The sequence below is a fragment of the Coenobita brevimanus genome, chromosome 95 (genome assembly GCF_032717465.1).
Source record: "Coenobita brevimanus isolate Jiangsu-jjx chromosome 95, ASM3271746v2, whole genome shotgun sequence".
NCBI classification, from domain to species: Eukaryota; Metazoa; Arthropoda; class Malacostraca; order Decapoda; family Coenobitidae; genus Coenobita; species Coenobita brevimanus.
Genome location: NC_137048.1, coordinates 28,296,742 through 28,314,915, shown reverse-complemented (window position 1 = coordinate 28,314,915; position 18,174 = coordinate 28,296,742). Strand labels below are relative to the sequence as shown.

At 47.4% G+C, this 18,174-nt stretch overlaps 2 protein-coding genes across 2 annotated transcripts in view; both read left to right on the top strand.

The window, feature by feature from the left end:
- Positions 1–18,174, top strand: part of Dus1 (Dihydrouridine synthase 1) — a 194,322-nt gene that overhangs the window by 108,858 nt on the left and 67,290 nt on the right. The window lies entirely within an intron of this gene.
- On the top strand, positions 16,187–18,025 carry LOC145413196 (uncharacterized). Its single transcript, XM_080282921.1, has one exon. It carries the CDS (start codon positions 16,187–16,189, stop codon positions 18,023–18,025), a length of 1,839 nt encoding a protein of 612 aa, XP_080139047.1.

Genomic DNA, 18,174 nt, shown 5'->3' with positions numbered 1-18,174 from the left:
GATAGAGTGGCGAGGAACAATAGAATAGTGATAGGTATGGAATTGAACGTGGGATGGGAGTCTGCAGTAAGGGTGGCTAGGAATAAAAGTATAGTGTGAGGTGTAGAAGAGAATGTGGGACAGAAGCCAAAGGAAGAGGGGGATAGGATAGAGAGGAAAAGAAAGGAATGAGTGGTTATGAATACAGGAGTTGTGAGAAATATGGACGAGAGTGAGAGATGAGAGTCAAGGGGAAAGAAGGAAGAGAAGAGAGCAGGGGAAGGAGCCTGGGAGTAAGTGAATTAAGAGAAGGAGGAGGCAGTTTAAGCAGCAAGGACGTAGGAAGGAGATTAGGGAAGGGAGGCTTGGAGTGAGGGAGAGTAAGGGAAAGGGGTGTGAGAAGAAAGCAGATGGAAAGGATAGAGGGAGACAGTAGAAAAGGGAGGCTAGTTAGTGAAGGAGGAGGGAGAGGAATAGAAGGGGGTGTTCGAGTGGGGTGAGGGAGAGAAAGGGACAGGGTTAAGAGAAGGAAGCAAAAGGAGAGGAAGGATAGTAGGAAAGGGATGCTAAGAGTGGAGAAGGATGAGAAAGTAGAGGATGGAGAAAAGAGTAGGAATGCGAGGCCAGAAGTGAGGGAGAAGGGAGAAAAGAAAGGGGGTACTGAGGACAAATTAATGAGAAATACTGTAACGGCAGGGTAGGGAGGGGAGGCAGGGCGTGAGGGGAATATAGGGAGGTGAAAGAATATGAAAATTAATGAAGAAGGGGTCTTGTAAGGTGGGAACAAAGAATGTTTGGGAGGGGAGGCAGAGTTGGAGGGAGAGAGAGAGAAAGAGAGAATGTTGAAGAGTGTGTGTGGATGAAAATTAATGGAAAAAAGAGGTCTGGGAAGGAGAGTAGGGAAGGGTATGGCAGGGAGGGTGTGAGTGAGGGGAATATAAAGTTGCTGGAGAGTGTGTTGGATGGAAATTAATGGAGAAGGGACGTAGCATGGAAGGGAGCTGAGAGGGGAGTGGGATGGAGCGTGTGTGTGTTCTGTTGACTAGAAAATATGATGAATGGAAGGGACCGTAGCTGGGGAATCTGAAACTGCCTTCAATTAACACCTTCCCTACGGTGATTTAGTGTGTTGGTTAATTCTTTGCTTCCTATAGACGATTTTATTTATCTGTGGGGAGAATTTTTGTGCGGGAAGAGGATTGTTACCTATGGACGATTTTGTGGATCTTATGGGGAATAATCGTTGGTTGTGGGGAGGATTGCTACTTCCAGACGGTTTTATCCATCTTAAGGGATGACTTTGGTAGTGAAAGATGATCAGTGTTAGCTACCTTATGTCTAAGCCACATAGATAAGTCTCTCCTGAGCTGAATAAAATCGTCTGGAGGGATCACTGAATTACAGAGGCAACCCCCTTAAGTACTTTGATATTTCGCTTTATTCTTGCCTTCACCAGACGATTTCGTTCAGCTTTGCAAGGGTTTTTCACAATCAAGGAGCAATATTAAACCCTCCAGTACTGTGACATCTTTTTAATTTATCCCTTGTACAGCCAGACGATTTTTACGATTATGTTTTTATAAGGAAGGAAAAATTAGATGCTGTGATATCTGTTAAAAGTATATTCTGTGATATCTGTTATTTTTCTTACTGTCAGCTTTTTCTTCAGCCCAAATCGACCTCTGAGGATGGGGTAGATGGAGAGGGAAAGCGGAAATGAGGCTAAGAAGATAGAGGGATGAGATATGGGGATGGTAGTGTGTGTGTGTGTGTGTGTGTGTGTGTGTGAGAGAGAGAGAGAGAGAGAGAGAGAGAGAGAGAGAGAGAGAGAGAGAGAGAGAACATCATGCAGGAAAGATGATCTGGCTTCGTCGTGTTGAAGATGCTAAGAGAAAATTGAATAAAGGGAGAAGGAAAGGTTAGGGTTAGGGTAGGAGAGGGAGCGACTATCCCTGTATCAGCAGCATTGTTCAGGTCACATTAATCCCCAAAACAAAAAAAATTTAAACAATTGTTCCGCGTGAGCAAGGGAATGTGGAAATTGGGCTGAGGAAGGGAGGGGGGTAAGTGTTAGGGGAGATATGTCTGCGTCAGTCATCCTGTGGGAAAATGAGGTAGACTTTAATATAACATAGTTGAAACGTTGCTACTGTGATGAATATTATGTTTTCCCTGTTTAGTATTAGAGAGCAAAATTATGAGTAGGGGTTTTGAGAGCGGGTCAAAGAGTAGATAGTGAGAGTAGGAGGGCAGCAGTCTTTACACACAACCTCTCGTTATCCAGGTCACACTAATACACTAAATCTTTTGGTGGCAGCAAGAAGGAAGGAATTTATAGAGTAGGGTGAGAGTAGGAAGGAATGTGCTATACCCATTTCACATTTACTTGGCTCAGATTTTCGTCCTCTTGCAGCTTATTTCTCGTAGCTCGGTGGCAGAAAAAGACAGTGCACTGGCTCTAGATCCTTTTCATAGCACTTCTTCGTTATTAGCACCATATTATAGTGTTAATCTTTTCTTACAGCTCAGCATTGAAGATGAAGAGTTGGCAATTTTAGGACAGGTTAGAGTACAAGGAGTATAGTTAATGGAAGGTGGGGGAGGATGGCAATGATTCGTCCGATGGTAGCAAGAATAAAGAGATTAAAATTTAGAATCAAGATAGCATGGAAACAGGGAATAGGGAGGGGATAGGGGCTGTTATCCCTCTTTTCAGCAACGTCTATACTTTGTTGACTTTTACCTGGCCTAAAATTGCCTGCTCTAATCTTGAATGCTAGGAGGGGGAGGAGGGTTGGTATGGAAGGGTAGGGGGAGGGGGAGGGAGTGTTATTGATCATGGTGGGGAGAGGGGGTGGGAGTGTTATAGAAGAGGGGGAAGGGGGTACCACACATCATCAAGTTACATAAGTCCCCCTAAGCTGAATAAAATCGTTCGTCGGTAGGAAGGTTAGTAGGGAAGATACAAGGGAACTGAAAATAGAGATGTGGGGTGCTGTAGAAGGATGGGTGGGAGAGGGGGTACTATTGAGGAGTGGGGGAGGGGGTGCTATTGAAGAGTGGGGGGAGGGGGTGCTATTGAAGGGTGAGGGGAGGGGGTGCTGTTGAAGGAAGAGTGGAAGGGTAGGGGTGGTATTGAAATTCTGGGAGTGGAGGGGGTGGGGGGCGTTGATCCCTGTACCCGCAGCCTCCCATCATCCAGGTCACATTAAGCAGGACTATCGGCCCGGAACTTTGATCGATGACCCTTTTTACGCCCCCCTTGCTCTCCTCTCCAATCGTCCCCTCCTCTTCTCTCCCCTCTTCTACCCCCTCTTCTCCCCCCGCCCCCACCTCTCTCAGAGCCGTATACATAAAAGATCTTAGGGAGTTTCCGTGATACTAGTTTCCATTCGTCAGATATTATCATTATTATTATTAGTAGTAGTAGTATATGAATTCATTTTGGTGTACCGTACTCTTCACAGCCTTATTCACTCTGGTTTTGGCCTTTTTTCCCGTCGCATACTAAATGGCTCTGGAGATGTCGCAGCACCTCTTCCATAGCGAGTGATTCTCCTGTACATTTATCGCATCAAACTTTATCGACGTTCAGAAATTATACGGTAAACAATATAGCAAGAGAAAGTAAAGGCACACAATTCAAAACAAATCGCTAGGGAAAAGGTTTTACGAAGCCTCCTATGCCATTTAGAGTACGACGCTTAAATTCAATAAAGAAATGGAATAAATAAACCATAAATACGCTCCTTCCCCTCCCCCCACCCCTTTTTCATGGCATCCGCGGGCCCAGAATCGCGTACCAAGAGTAAATATTTAGAGCGGGTGCCTTGCATAATGTTCCGTCGCTCTCACAATCCGGCAGAAGTTGTGGAGAAACGTGGGAGGGTTGGGATAGGGTCGGGACTGGAAGGGAGATACTGGTTTATTTTGTTTATTGTTATTTTGGATGCATGCGTACACACACACACACACACACACACACACACACTTACAATCATTTTAGTAATTAATGATTTTGATTGTGATGTCAGTGATGATGATGATAAAAAGGACGAATCAAAATGTATAAGAGTACAGGAGCAATCGTTAATAATAATAATGATGATGATGATAATGATGTTGTTGCTGCTACTGCTGCTGCTGCTGCTGGTGATGATGATGATGATGATATTGGCTCAGAATGTGTGGAGAGAAGCAGTTTTGGTCTGATATGTGTACCCTGAAGAAGGAGTCTCGTTAGGGTACAATTTAGGGGGAAACTTCGTAACCTCGCACTGAATATATACAATTTGACCGTGGGGATAGGTTGTAGCCGGCCAGGTCTTTTATACTGGGTTTTTCCTGGTGCTTTATGGTTTTATTTTGCTCTTGAGAGACATGTGAGAGAGAAGGGATGGATTTGTGTTCGTGTGTAGGGAGATGGTGGGGTTTGGTGTGTGTGTGTGTGTGTGTGTGTGTGTGTGTGTGTGTGTGTGTGTGTGTCGTCTTTTGTTCTGTATTCTTGCCACCGTGATACGAGTTTATCCAACTTAAATAATATCTCGTACAGATGGGCCTAATATCCATTTTTATATTCGTACCTTCAGCTCTGGCCATGTAAGAAGCCAAGTCGTAAAAATTGCAATATAGGAAAAATGTATGTATGCTAAAAAGAGGTCTGGGGGAGGGAAGGGGAGGGGGGTGGCTTTAAAACTGAGCAGGTCGAGATCAAACGAAGCTTACTGACCCCCTTCCCCCTCATATCATGGTCTTGCTGGTATGGTGCTAGGTAAGTAGGTAGGTAGGTAGGGGAAGAGGGAAGTCGGTAGCTAGGTAAGAGACGGAAGTAGGTAGGTAAGTAAGTTGGTTGGTAGTTAGGAAGTAGATAGGTAGGTAGGGTGGCAGGTAAGTAGATAGGTAGGTGTGTAGGCAGGTGAGGTGGAAGGTATGTAGTGGTTTGGTTGAGAAGGATGAATCGTGGCAGGTTGGAGGGTTGCTTGGTAGACTGGATGGGAGGGACCTGAGTAGGTAAGTTGACAGGTAGGTAGGTAGGGACTGGGGGAGGGGGAGATGCTTCAAAACCTAAGAGAGTGAGATCAAACTCTGCTCACTCACCCCCTACTCCCTCCTGATATGGTCCTTATGATATGGTGGTAGGGAGGGAGGGACGGAGGGAGAGAAGTATTGGTAGGTAAGTGGGTAGAGAGACAGCGTGGGAAGTGGGTGGGTTGGTTGGAAGGTAGGTAGGCTGGTTGGTAAATTTTCATATTGGATGGTTTGAGGTAATAAGCTGGTTGATAGGTTTGTATATTGATTGGTTGGTTCATTGATAGACAGGTAGGTACGGAGGGAGGGAGGTAAGTAGGTAGTTATGTTGGTTAGTTGTTAGGGATGGAGGTGAGGAGGTAGGTAGATTGGTTAGTGGGTAGGAAAAGAGGTGAGTAGGTAGATAGATTGGTTAGTTGGTAGGAAAGGTGATGAGTAGGTAGGTAGATTAGTATGGTTGAATAGGTGGTGATGTGGGAGGTCAGTCAAAATTAATGGTTTGTTTTGGTTGGGTAGTGGGTCAGAAGGGAAGAAGGGTCGGAGTGAAAACGAGGACAGTAAGAAAAAAGAAGAAAGGAAGCAAGTGGAAAGGGGGTAAGAAAGGAGACAGGCAGGCAGGCAGTCTGGCTGGCTGGCTCCCTGGTTGGCAAGCATTCAGAGAGACAGGCAAAGAGGAAGGAAGGGAGGAAGGCAGACAGACAGGCAGGCAGGCAGAAGAAAGGAAGAGAGTAAGAAAACAGGAGGAAGGGAGTTAAGAAAATAGGAAGGAAGGAAGACAGACAAGAGAGGTGTAGGAATGCTAATAGGAAAGTTATAGGTGGGGAGACAAGGAGGAAGGAAAGAATGAAGACAAGACAAAACTAGGAAAGCCAAGGGGGGAGCAGGCTGGGAAACTAGCAGGAAGGAAGGAGGGAAACTAGCAGGCAGGCTAGTAGGGAAGCAGGATAATCTGTAGAGAGGCAGGAGAGGTGCAAGACATGCAGGATTAGAGAAGAGACTGGCAGTATGGAGAGAGAGAAAGAGAGAGAGAGAGATACCTTTATATTCAGACCACAATACAGTATATGACGGTCCTTTCGACGTAGTCCAACCATAATGACAAGGACTTCCTTTCTAGTTACAGAAGTTTAAGAATAAGAATGAGAGAGAGAGAGAGAGAGAGAGAAGGTAGGCTAGGTGAGCACACTGAGAGAAGGGAAAGGAGAAAAGCTTGCCAGGAGAGAGGGAGGCATTGAAGCAGTGAAGTAGGTAAGGAAGGTAGGCAAGCCAGAAAGCAAAGAGGCAGGCAGGTGAGGCACAGAGAAAGAGAGAGAGAGAAGGGGGGAAGGCAAAGAGTGAGGCACATGAAAGGATATTGCATGCGTGTCAACTAACCAAGAGAGAGAGAGAGAGAGAGGGAAAGAGAGAGAGGGGGGGGGCGAGAGGGAGGGGCAAGAATGGTGTGAACAAGAGATGTAAGACAAAGTTTTGGACTCGAATAAGAGTGAAGGCCGAATGTGTGTGTGTGTGTGTGTGTGTGTGTGTGTGTGTGTGTGTGTGTGTGTGTGTGTGTGTGTGTGTGTGTGTGTGTCTACGCACACGCGCGTGCGTGCATGCGTTAGTGTGTGGGGGGGGATGTATAGACATAAGAGAGAGAGAGAGAGAGAGAGAGTTCAAGGCCGCTTAATTATAAGCCGAAATAGTAAGGCTTCTAACCCATACCGCGCAATTATACATTCAAGAGAGAGAGAGAGAGAGAGAGAGAGAGAGAGAGAGAGAGAGAGACGCAACTCACTCCCATCATGTTTGTTTTGGCCCTGGTTTTATAAATATTGGGGGAATGCTGGCCTGGTGGTTTAATCGTCAGTATGAGCGACGGGGGGAGGGGGAGGGAAGGAGTGGGGGTTTTGAGAGAAGGAGGGAGAGAATGGAGAGAGTTTGGAGAAAAGGGAGGTAGGATGGAGAGAAGGGAGAAGGATTAGAGAGAACGGGAGAAGGTTTAGGGAGAAAGGGAGGAGGTTTGGAAGAATAGGAGGTATTGTAGTGGAGTGGAAAAAAATGGAGAAGGATTAGTGAGAAAGCGAGGAGTCTTGGAGGGAGGTGCAGTAGGATGGAGAGAAAAGGAAAATGTTCAGAGGGAAGACAGAAAAGAGAAGGTGTTTGGTGATAACGAGAGGAGTTTGGGAGGCAAAGAGAGAGAATTTGAAGGAAGTAGGGAAGGTTTGGAAAGAAAGAGGACTTGTGGAAAGAAAAGAGGGAACTTGTAGAGAAAGGACAGGGTTTAAGAAAGCAGGGGATAATGAGAGGAGAGAGAGAGAGAGAGAGGTGAAGACGTGAAGGCATAAGTATTAAGGTGACGGTGAAGAGATTTAGTTGGGCAAGTTGGGAAGGATAAAGATGGGGAGCGTTGGTCAGGGATGGCAGTGTAAAAGAGGGGCATAAGAGAGAATGAGGAATATTGGTTGGGTAGGGCGAGGATCGTTAAAGCAGATAGAGACAGTATTGGGAAAAGATACAGGAAGGTATTTAGATAATGGAGGTGGGTGCTGGAAATCGGAAGAATGGAATGGGAAGGAAGCTAGAAAGAGTTACTGATGAGTGGTGCGGGTTTAGGAGAGAGAGAGAGAGAAATTGAAGAGAAATTGTAGGGCTAGAAAAACGAAGAGGAAATGTTGGGAACTGTGAATAGGGGCGTCGTAGGAATATGGGAATAATTATCGGTGATGGAGAGGGAGGGACCGGGTGAAGGTAGGGAGTGATGTAGGGGGGGAAAGTTTATGAGGGGGGGAAACGAGAGGAAGGGATGAGTGTGTGTTTGTATCTGCTGGGGAATGGGTGAATGGAATGTGTTGGATTGGAGAGAGAGAGAGAGAGAGAGAGAGAGAGAGATCCTAGAGAGTGATGAAAGAAAATTTGGAAAGACGATGGAACTGATAGAAAGAGACGAACCATGTGTATTAGTAAATGTTGAGAACTGGGAAAGGAGGCCGGGTAGAAGTGTAGGAAGATGAGTGTTGCAGGCTTTATTTGAGCTTGGGAGGGAGAGAGGGTGTTGCTGAGGAGCGGTAAGGGGGAAAATATAAGGGTGGGGGTTCGAGAGCCAGCGACGAATGTGTTGAGAACTGGGAAGAGAAATTGAATCAGGATATAGGAAAAATTACCAGTGAATGTTGGAGAATTAGTAAAGTTAGAGGGAAAGGGAGAGCGATAGGAAACTTTATTGTGATGGAAGTTGAGAATGAGACAAGGCCAGGTATTCTTGTTGGGTAAGAAAGCTCCCTAACACCTTTTCCTAAGCGATTTATTTTGCTTGTTACACCTTATTTTCCTTTTTTGTGTTACATAAATCCTTCCAATATACCCTGCATAAGTAACGAACAGAAGAATAGTAACCACCCATATCTAAAAATAAATCGCTAAAGATGGGGTGTTAGGGAGCATGCTTAACCGACGAGAATACGGGCTTGGGGCGTATTATTTAAGTGTATGTGTATTGGTAGGTGTTGGTAAATGGAATGAGAATGTAAGATTAATTATTGATGCGTGATACAGGATTTGGTTGAGCGAGGAAGGGAAAGAGGAAGGAAGAGGGTGACGGTGAGGAGTTATAGAAGGGAGTTTGTAAGGTGATTGATGGAAAGGGACTGAGTGGGAATGTTAAAATAATAATCGTTTAGTAATGCAGAGTGTAGATGAGAGAGAGAGAGGGGGGGGGGGTTGGAGTGTTGATAGGTAATTTTAAAGAGAAAGAAGGGAGGAAATGGATTGAGTATGAATGTAGGAATAATAATCGTTTAGTGATGCAGGGTTTAGTTGAGGGAGGGAGGGAAAGAGGGATGGATGGAGGGAGGAAGAGACAAAGAGGGATGCTGGGGAGTGTTGATAGAAAATTTGAAGGGAAAATAAGGGAGAAAAGGGATTGGGTATGAATGTAGGAGTAATAATCGTTTAGTGATGCAGGGTTTAGTTGAGGGAGGGAGGGAGGGAAAGAGGGATGGATGGATGGAGGGAGGGAGAGAGAGAGAGGGTGGTGGTGGTGGGGAGTGGTGCGGGCTTAAAGCTGCTTTGTCGTGTAACACTTGGCTCAGCCCGCCAGCTTTGGGGAGGGCTTAGGGTGTAAGATATTTGTAGCAGACGAGGCAGCCAGGAGTGGAGAGGAGTGGAGAGCAAAGGCGGCTCCAGTCACTCAGATTAAGTTGCCCTTCTTTGTTGTCTTTGTGGAGAACCGGGCGTCCGAAGTTACTGGGGTTATGAGATGCTGTGTGTGTGTGTGTGTGTGTGTGTGTGTGTGTGTGTGTGTGTGTGTGTGTGTGTGTGTGTGTGTGTGTGTGTGTGTGTGTGGTGTTCATTCAGATTCAGTTCCTGTCTCATTTTTCGATTCTTTTTCTTATCTTTTGTGTCTTCCTTTGTGGAGAGCCTGTCGTATGCAGTTGCTTTGGTTAATGCCTTGTTTTGTTTTGTTTTTTCTTAGTGTGCAATATCTGTTACCGACGAGACGGCCAGGAAGGGTGGAGAGAAGAGAAAGAGAGGTAGGGCGACTCCAGTCAGTCAGATTTAGTTGCCTTGCTTTGTTGTCTTTGTTTGTGGAGTGCTGGCTGTTTGCAGTTACTCAGAATATAAGGTAGTTTGTTGTGTGTGTGTGTGTGTGTGTGTGTGTGTGTGTGTGTGTGTGTGTGTGTGTGTGTGTGTGTGTTCAGATTTAGTTCCCGTCTTTGGTGTTGGTTCATTATCTTTGTTGTCTTTGCTTGTGAAGAGACGGTCATATGCAGTTGTTCCGATTGATCATTGTTTTTATTTTTCCTTTTTAGCGTGTAATATACAGTATGTAGCAGACGAAGAGGTAGGAGGGGTGGAGAGAAGATAAGAAAAGAGAGGGAAGGCTGCCCCAGTCATTCAGATTTAGTTGCTTTTCTTTGTTGTCTGTGTTGGTGGAGGGCTGACCGTCTGCAGTTACTTAGGTTTAGATACATTGTTTGTTTGTAACAGACGAGGGAGGAGAGAAAGAAAAGTGAGGAGGAGAGGAATGGAAAAGAGAAGAAGAGATAAGGGGAGTGGAAGAGGGAAGAGAGGAGAGGAGTAGAAGAGAGAGGAGAGGAGTGTAGAAAAGTAAAGAGGAGAGGACGGGAGAAGAAAGGAGATCAGAGGAGAGAGGAGAGGAGAGGAGAGGAGGAGCAAGGCAAGGCAGCCCCGGTCATTCAGATTACGTTCCCTTCATTGCTGTCTTTGTACGTGGAGAGATGGCCGTCGGCAGTCCCGAGATTAACCCCTTCAATCTGTGTAGAGTAGGGGTTGTTCAAGGCTTTATCTGACCCTCCCAGTTACTCCTAAGATGAATGAAATCGTCTGTAGGTAGGAAGAAGAAAATGACAAGATGGCACGGTAGTCATATGGTTAATTTCCCCTCCCCCTTTTTTTTTCTTAAGGAGTGAGAGATTAGGATTACCTTTCATGAGCCTTTTCGTCATCATCATCATCATCATCATCACCATCACCATCACCATCATCCTCATCGTCGTCGTCGTCGTCGTCGTCGTCGTCGTCGTCATCATCATCATTATCTTTGTCTCCATCTTCGTCATCATAATATCTCTCCTCTGCCTTTTCCCTTTCCCCCTCTGCTCTTCCATCTCCTCTTCCCATGTGCTCCTCCATCACTAGGTTATTAAAATCTCTATATCTATCCCCAGACGACAAATCCCCTCCCAACCGATCCAGAGCGGTCTTCACAAAAACGCCTCAGTGCCTCTCCATCACCATTCATCTCCACCCCACACAGTCCAGCCTGCCATCTCTCATATACTCCTCCAACCTTTCTTTCATCCTTGGTTTCCCTCTCTTCAATATCGTTTCTTTATTACTCCTGTAGGTACTAGAGAGGGACGCCTTCATGTGTTGGCACCGATATAACCAGGCGGATTCATTGCCTGGTTATATAAACGTCCCTCCCTCTCTGTCCCCACCTGTCCCCCGAAAAAAGAACGGTGGACTGCAGGAGAAGGGCATCTTCAGCCTACAGTCCACTGGGTTCACATTCCATTACTACTACTACTACTACTCCTCCTCCTCCTCCTCCTCCTCCTCCTCCTCCTCCTCCTCCTCCTCCTCCTCCTCCTCTTCTACTTTTTTTTTTTTTTTGCCCCATTCCATATCCCCATTCTCCCATGACCCTGCATCGACTTGCGTTTACACATACTAATATCTCCATCACCATTTCTTCATTTTCTATTTCGGTTTTCACGAGAGTTTTTATTCTGTGTATCGTGCTTACAGAGAAACAATGTGTCCACTGATTTCTGAAACCAGTATGTGCTGTACACTGTTTTTGTCCTGGCTGTCATATTCTGGACTAAAGTTATTGTAATTGCCTGAGAGAGAGAGAGAGAGAGAGAGAGTGGCAATTTAAAGTAAGTGTGTCCCTAAGAAAAATTACAGTGTGTATTTATGTTTAAGTGTACAGATAAAATGTATGTACAGTATGTATGTGCGTCTGACCCCTCGCTGTGACAGGTCGGTATTGCCCATCAAGTGGAAGCACAGAATCTCCCAACTCCTCCGCCCGTCCCACTTGCCCTTCTCCTCTCACACACTTTGCCCTTTCAACCTACCCTCTGACATTTTCCCTTTTTTTCCTTCCATTATTTCTGTTTTCCTTCAGTGATTTAACCTTTCCTTCTGTTTCTCTCTGCTACTTTCCATCTTCATTGTCCCTTTATTCTGTCCCAAAATCCTTCGCACTTTCCACTTGCCCTCCTCTTTCCCACACACACACACTTTACCCTTTTAAAGCTCTCTCATCCATTTTCTCTTTTTCTCACCTCCATTTACCTTTCTCCTTCCAGTATTCCTCTCTCCCCTTTAAGTCCCTCTCTTCCATTTCATTTTTCTTTCCATTTATCTTTCACTTTCCAATATTTTCAGTTTCTTTCAACTCCCTCATCTCCATTTTCCATCCATTTACCTTCCATTATTTCCTTTTCCTTCTTACTTCCTCTCTTCCATCCATTTACCTTCCATTACTTCATTTTCCTTCTTACTTCCTCTCTCCTCCTCCAATTTCTCCACCTTCCTTTTTGTTTCCTTTCCACTCTTTTCCTTGATCATCACTTGTCTTACCATTTATTCCCCTTTTATTTTCTTTCCCTGATCCTAGTACTTCTCTACCTTGTTCTCTTGTCCCCCAACTCAAAAAATACGGGTTCGATCATTGAGCCGGTCAGAATTTAAGCCACAGTTTGTTGCCCCATGTCCTTGTTCACCCAGCAGTGCAATTGGGGACCTGGAAGTAAGTCTGGCTGTTGTGGGATTTATTCTAGAGAATGATTGGGACTTAGCATTCCTTCCATTTCTTCCAGTGGTTACCCCTCCTTTCCGTTCCATTCCCTTCCACTCATCCTTCCATTCCCTTTCCTTCCCTTCATTTCCCTTTCTTCTCTACCCTTCCCATCCCTTCCCTTCGCTTCCCTTCCCTTCCTTTCCCTTCCCTCCCCTCTTCATCTCCCTTCCCTCTCCCCTTCATCTCCCTTCCCTTCCCTTCCTTCCAGCCGTAACCCAGCACTTCATCATCCTTCCTGACAGCTTATCCCCAATACCCAAACTTCCATACACTAACTCGCCTCCATTCCCTCTCTCTCTCTCTCTCTCTCTCTCTCTCTCTCTCATATAAACTGTTCCATTTCCTTTGTTCTCCCTCCCCTACCTCGTTATCTTGCTTTGTCATATCTTCCTCGTGTCCTCTTTCCTGTTTCCCTTTCTCACATTTATTTAATTTCCCGCCTCGTCCATCTGCCTGTCCCTCTTTTTCCTGTTTTTCCTTCTTTCCTTGCCTTCGTTTTTTTCCCATTTTCTTTCGCTTTCATTTTCTCACTTGCCATGTACCTCTTTCGTCATTCCGTTTTTTTTTCTGTTTTTCTCGTTTATTTTCTCTCTCTCTCTCTCTCTCTCTCTCTCTCTCTCTCTCTCTCTGTCCCCGTGTGGAAGAATGCATTGAAGGAGAAAGAGAATCAGTGCCCCAAACCTTTCTCCCCTCACACACAGGCCTCTCTGTTTCCCCTCTCGCACACAGCCATTTACTCTTCTACTCTCTCCCCTTTGGTGTACCCTCACTCATTCGTCTGCCCTCTTTTTTCCCCTCTTTTCTTTGTCATTTCTTTTTCCTCCTAGTTTTATCAGTCCTATATGCCCTCTACTTCACCCCTCCCTCTTCTTTCTCAGGAAGTCCCCCTCCGCTCACTATTTTCTCCCCTCTCCCCATCACTCTTTCCCCTTTCCTCTAGTTTACGTCATCCTCATCCCCTCTTTCAACCTTTTCTTCCTTTCCGATTGGCCTACCCCCATTCCTCTCAGTCTGTCCTCTTTTCCCTCAGCCTATTTTCTTTCCCCTCAGCCTATCACCTTTCCCCCCAGCGTATCGCCATTCCCCTCAGCCAATCCCCTTTCCCCTCAGCTTATCGCCTTTCCCCTCAGCCAATCTCCTTTTCCTTCAACCTATCCCCTTTCCCCTCAGCCTATCTCCTTTCTCCTCAGCGTATCACCTTTCCCCAGCGTATCACCTTTCCCCTCAACCTGTCCCCTTTCCACCCTTCCTATTGTCTCCTCCTCCCCCATTCTCCCTCCTATACCCCCCCCATCCCAGCACCTACCCACCCCATGAGTGTAACAACCTCAGGCCCTTGACGATAATAGCCTGTGCCATGTCGCCCAGTTTTAAGATGAGGCAACACGCACCCTCCCCAACCAAGCAGACGCAGCCCCCTTGTGTTCCTGACAGCGGGGGGTGTATAATGGAAGCGTTTGAGGGGCCTGGATGGTTGGATGGCTCTGATGGGTTGGCCGGGATTGATGTGCTGTGTGTGGGTGCATGGGAGATGAGATGATGAGGTGATATGAGAGAGTGGGCGGAGGGGGGGCTAGGTTGTGGTAGAGTTTTAGTGGAGTGCTGACTCTCTCTCTCTCTCTCTCTCTCTCTGTCACACACACACACACACACACACACACACACACACACACACACACACACACACACACACACACACACCAAAGAGAGATTACCCTATTATAGCTACGTATATGTAGGTTGTGAATCAGGGAAGTGTTTTGCGTAAGAGCAATAAATGTCTTCGGTCTTACGCTGGTTATAATAGGGCTTAAATTATTGGGTCCCTTGTGGTTGCCGAGAGAGAGAGAGAGAGAGAGAGAGTAATGTGTTTAATTTATTGGACCTATAGCTTAGTTGCGGTTGTAATTATCTGTCTGAAAGAGAGAGAGAGAGAGAGAGAGAGAGAGAGAAGGTGTGTGTGTGTGTGTGTGTGAAAACTATCTGATTCCTAGAACATACCTTCTCCCTTACATGAGAAAACATGAGTTGCGTTGTACATAAAAACTTTACTAAGACAAAGAAGAAGAGAGTGAAAAAGAAAAAGACTAGGAAAAGCGTGCGAAAAGAGCCAAGAAAAGAGAGAACGTAACCACCCGTATCATATTACCTCCATTTTCTTTGCACGAAAATATGAGAGTGCAAAAATAACACGTAATGCACTTTAGTCCCTCGTAAAAACTAAACCCTTCGTGCTGAACTAAAAATGAATCAGGGAGAGGAAGTGACTGTATTATCGAAGCTGTGGATCCAATTTATCCTATCTTGATCCACATTTATCTTCCTTTTCTCCACGTGAGTTCGAAAATAGTGTAATTGAGTTTAGTCTACCGTAAAAATTGGACTCTCTGTATTGAACTGGAAATGAAAGAGGGAAATGAACAGAAAATGAAGGAAGGGATATGAGATGGACTGATGTTTGGAACTTGAGGACAAAATTAACCTCTCCATTATTTGTATTTACTTGTCTTTAGTTACAATATTATCTCTTTCCATCTCGCTGAAATGAAAGAGATGGAAAAATTACTCTGTGTGCATTTGCCGTAAAAATTGCACCCTTCATTTTAAACTGAATATGTTAAGTGGACGTGAATTTAATATGGAAATGGCAGTGGGGAATTGAAGTCAAAAGCGACGAATCGAAATTAAGGAAATGAACTGGAAATGAAAACAGGAAGTGAGAGAGGAAAAGAGAACTGATTTAAAAATGAGTGGAGGGAAATGAACTAAATATAAATGAAGGAAAATGAACAGAAAATTATCGGAGGGAATTGAACAGTAAATGCAAGGGGGGAACTGAAATTGGCCAGATATTAGGAACGCCACAGAAAGCAAAACTCTCCCGCCCCTTTCATTATCCCCCATTGATTATCGGTGTGTATTCCTCATCGTGTGTGTGTGTGTGTGTGTGTGTGTGTGTGTGTGTGTGTGTGTGTGTGTGTGTGTGTGTGTGTGTGTGTGTGTGTGTGTGCATTGTGATATATCGCTAGTTTCCATCGTAGAGGAAGTAATGAGGCGGAGGGCTGGAGTTGCATTGTGCAGAGGGGAGGGGAGGAGGAGATGAGTGTGTAGGCTGTATAAACTTCGAGACTTAAACGGACGATGATTGATTGAGTGTATGTAGTCAGAGGTGAATAACATGACTCGCGATGAGGGGTGACGCATAGTAAGTGTATTCGTCTTTGCAGTGGTATTTAGTAGAAGGAAACGTGATTTGCATTTGTGGTGGTATTTTATGACGGCAATATGTTATGTATTTGCAGTGATATTAAGTGAAGGAAACGTTATTTGCATTTACGGTGGTATTACCTGAAGGGAACGCGATTTAGGTGATTACACGGAGGTTAAAGCAGTGGGTATTCATCAGCGTCAGAAGGATCAATGTGCCTGTCGTGGTGGAGTAGCGATGGTGCAGGTGGGGTGAGTGCAACGGGATGTTAGGCTTGAGTCATGGCTGGCGGTCTGAGCTAGTGCGTGAGGTGCCTCGACCTGAACCACCTCCTTCAGCCAGGGTTAAGCCCTCCACGTCCTAAAATGATGGAGGTGAGCCCTTGCAGGTGTGTGAGGTTACAGGTGAAGTGTGGAGCCTGAATGAGGTAGTGTGGCGCCCCTCCCCGCCCAGAATGAGTCAAAAGGCTGCCCTCACTCCACCCTGGATTGCAGGAGTGGAGGCAGCGTGACCAACAGTGATAGTGTGTAACGACTGACAGTGTGTGGGAGGCCGCAGCCACAGCTACTGACAGAGCTGGCTGCAGGGTCCCGACAGGTGTGCGGAGGGCAGCAGTGGGCGGAGGGGAGGGGCGGGGGCGGTGATGATGTTGGTGTGCGATGGGTGACGGGCGGCCGTGGTGGTCGGGCCCGCGCCGTGTGCGCCGCGTGCACGGCCTCCAGCTGCCTCTGCACCCCCAGCAGGTGCTGGCCTGGTTGGTGATGATAGCCTTCACCTGCCTCATGTACGGCGCCGTCCTCCCCGCCCTCCACTCTCGCCTCCACCCGCCCCTCGCCCTCCTTACCGGTCTTCTTTTTGCTGCCCACGTGGCCACACATGCTATTGCACTGGCCCTGGACCCTGCCGACCCGCAGCTGCGTGCCCGCAAGGACCGCCAACAGGTGCCAGAGTTTGACCGTAATCTACACAGCCACGTCATTGAGAACGGTCGGTGCCACTTGTGCAACATCACCATCACATCGAGCCGCACAAAGCACTGCAGTGCATGCAATAAGTGTGTGGATGTTTTCGACCACCATTGCAAGTGGCTGAACCATTGCGTGGGACGTCGCAACTATCGAGTGTTCCTTGCCTGCGTTGCCACTGCCATCCTTGCCTGCCTTCTAGTTATGGGCACCTGCCTGGCTGAGATTGTGCTCTATTACTTCAAGAAAGAGTACCTGGCTCCCTGGGAAGATCCACGGATACAGCACACACCCCGCCGGCAACAAGAGGCAAAGGACGACACCTCTCTCACCTGCTCTGAAGGGGCGCCCTACTGCCACTTCTTTATCTTTGGTGCTCTCGTGTATGATGGCGCCTTTATCGGGCTGTTATCCACACTGTTCTCAGTGGCGCTGGTGGCAGAGGTGCTGCTGGTTCACCTCGCTGCCTTCCACGCCTACATCATTTTTCTCGGCCTCACCACGTACGAGTACATCCGTGGCCACCATCTCCGTGGCTCTGCCTCCGCTCATTCCTTCAGCACGTATGGACGTGATGGCGGGACGGAGCGAGAGGGTGCAGTGTGTGGATGGACAGTGACACGACGACCACCCAGCAACCAGATCACACCCTCCTCCACCACGGACACTGCCCTTCTCTCCACAGTGTCCGCGGACTCTCTCAACACCACCACCACGGCTGTGCGCTCCCCGCGGTCTTCCAATTCTTCAACTCCTGGCATTTCCCCCTCCACCCCTGGCGAAGATTCCCGCTCTCCACATGTGGGCAGAAACAACCATTCTGGTCGCCCCAACCAGCAGAGTGGGCGGGGTACGGCCTCAGCCTCCCCCACCAGCACTGCCCCAAGGACGCCTCCCACCCGTTCTTCCTCCGTTCCGCAGTTGCCGCAGATCCAGCTCGGGAGAGCACGGGGGTCACAGGTCCGGTCACTGAGCCGTACCGTTTCCACAGCGGTTAGTGAGTTCTCAGCTAAGGAGGAGGTGGAAGTGCGGGTGGTGTCGGTGCCACGACCGCGCCCCTCCCGACGCAGGCTGCGCTCCAGCATCGCACCTCATCTGTCACCCATCAAGGAGTGTGACCAAATAGCTCCCAGTCCGCCCACAGTACGGGCAGCTAGGGGGCGGGGCAGCAGCTCTCCCAGTCCAGCTGTCAGCCCTGCCCGTAGCCCCCGCACCAGCCCCGCTCGTGGCCCCCACACGCCCACTAGGGTTAGTCCGCTGGCGGGCGATGCTGATGTGACCCGGCGTGCCAATGGTCACAGTGTGGTTAGTAGAGTGAAAGTGAATGGCACAGCAGGCGAGGCTGGTTATGGGAGGACATTGCAAACTGTCATGCCAGCCAGTGTTGATAGTGATGATGGGGAGCGTGAGGAGGGGCCATACCAAGAGCCACACAACCCCTCCTGTAATGTCAGTCCCCGCTCCTGTGTGGGGGTGAGCGGATCCCCTCGGCCACGTAACGGTGGTGTGGCACACGTGGAGCTGCACATGTAGCCGTACGAGCAGCCGCTGCGATATTGCTCGTGGCGGCCGCGCTCCAAACGCACCACTGACCTCACCAGTGCACAGGAGGACTGTTTTGTTGACACTGTTTGATATCATTATCGTGGTACTGTTATTAACCCTTTGGCTGCGTAGAGTTT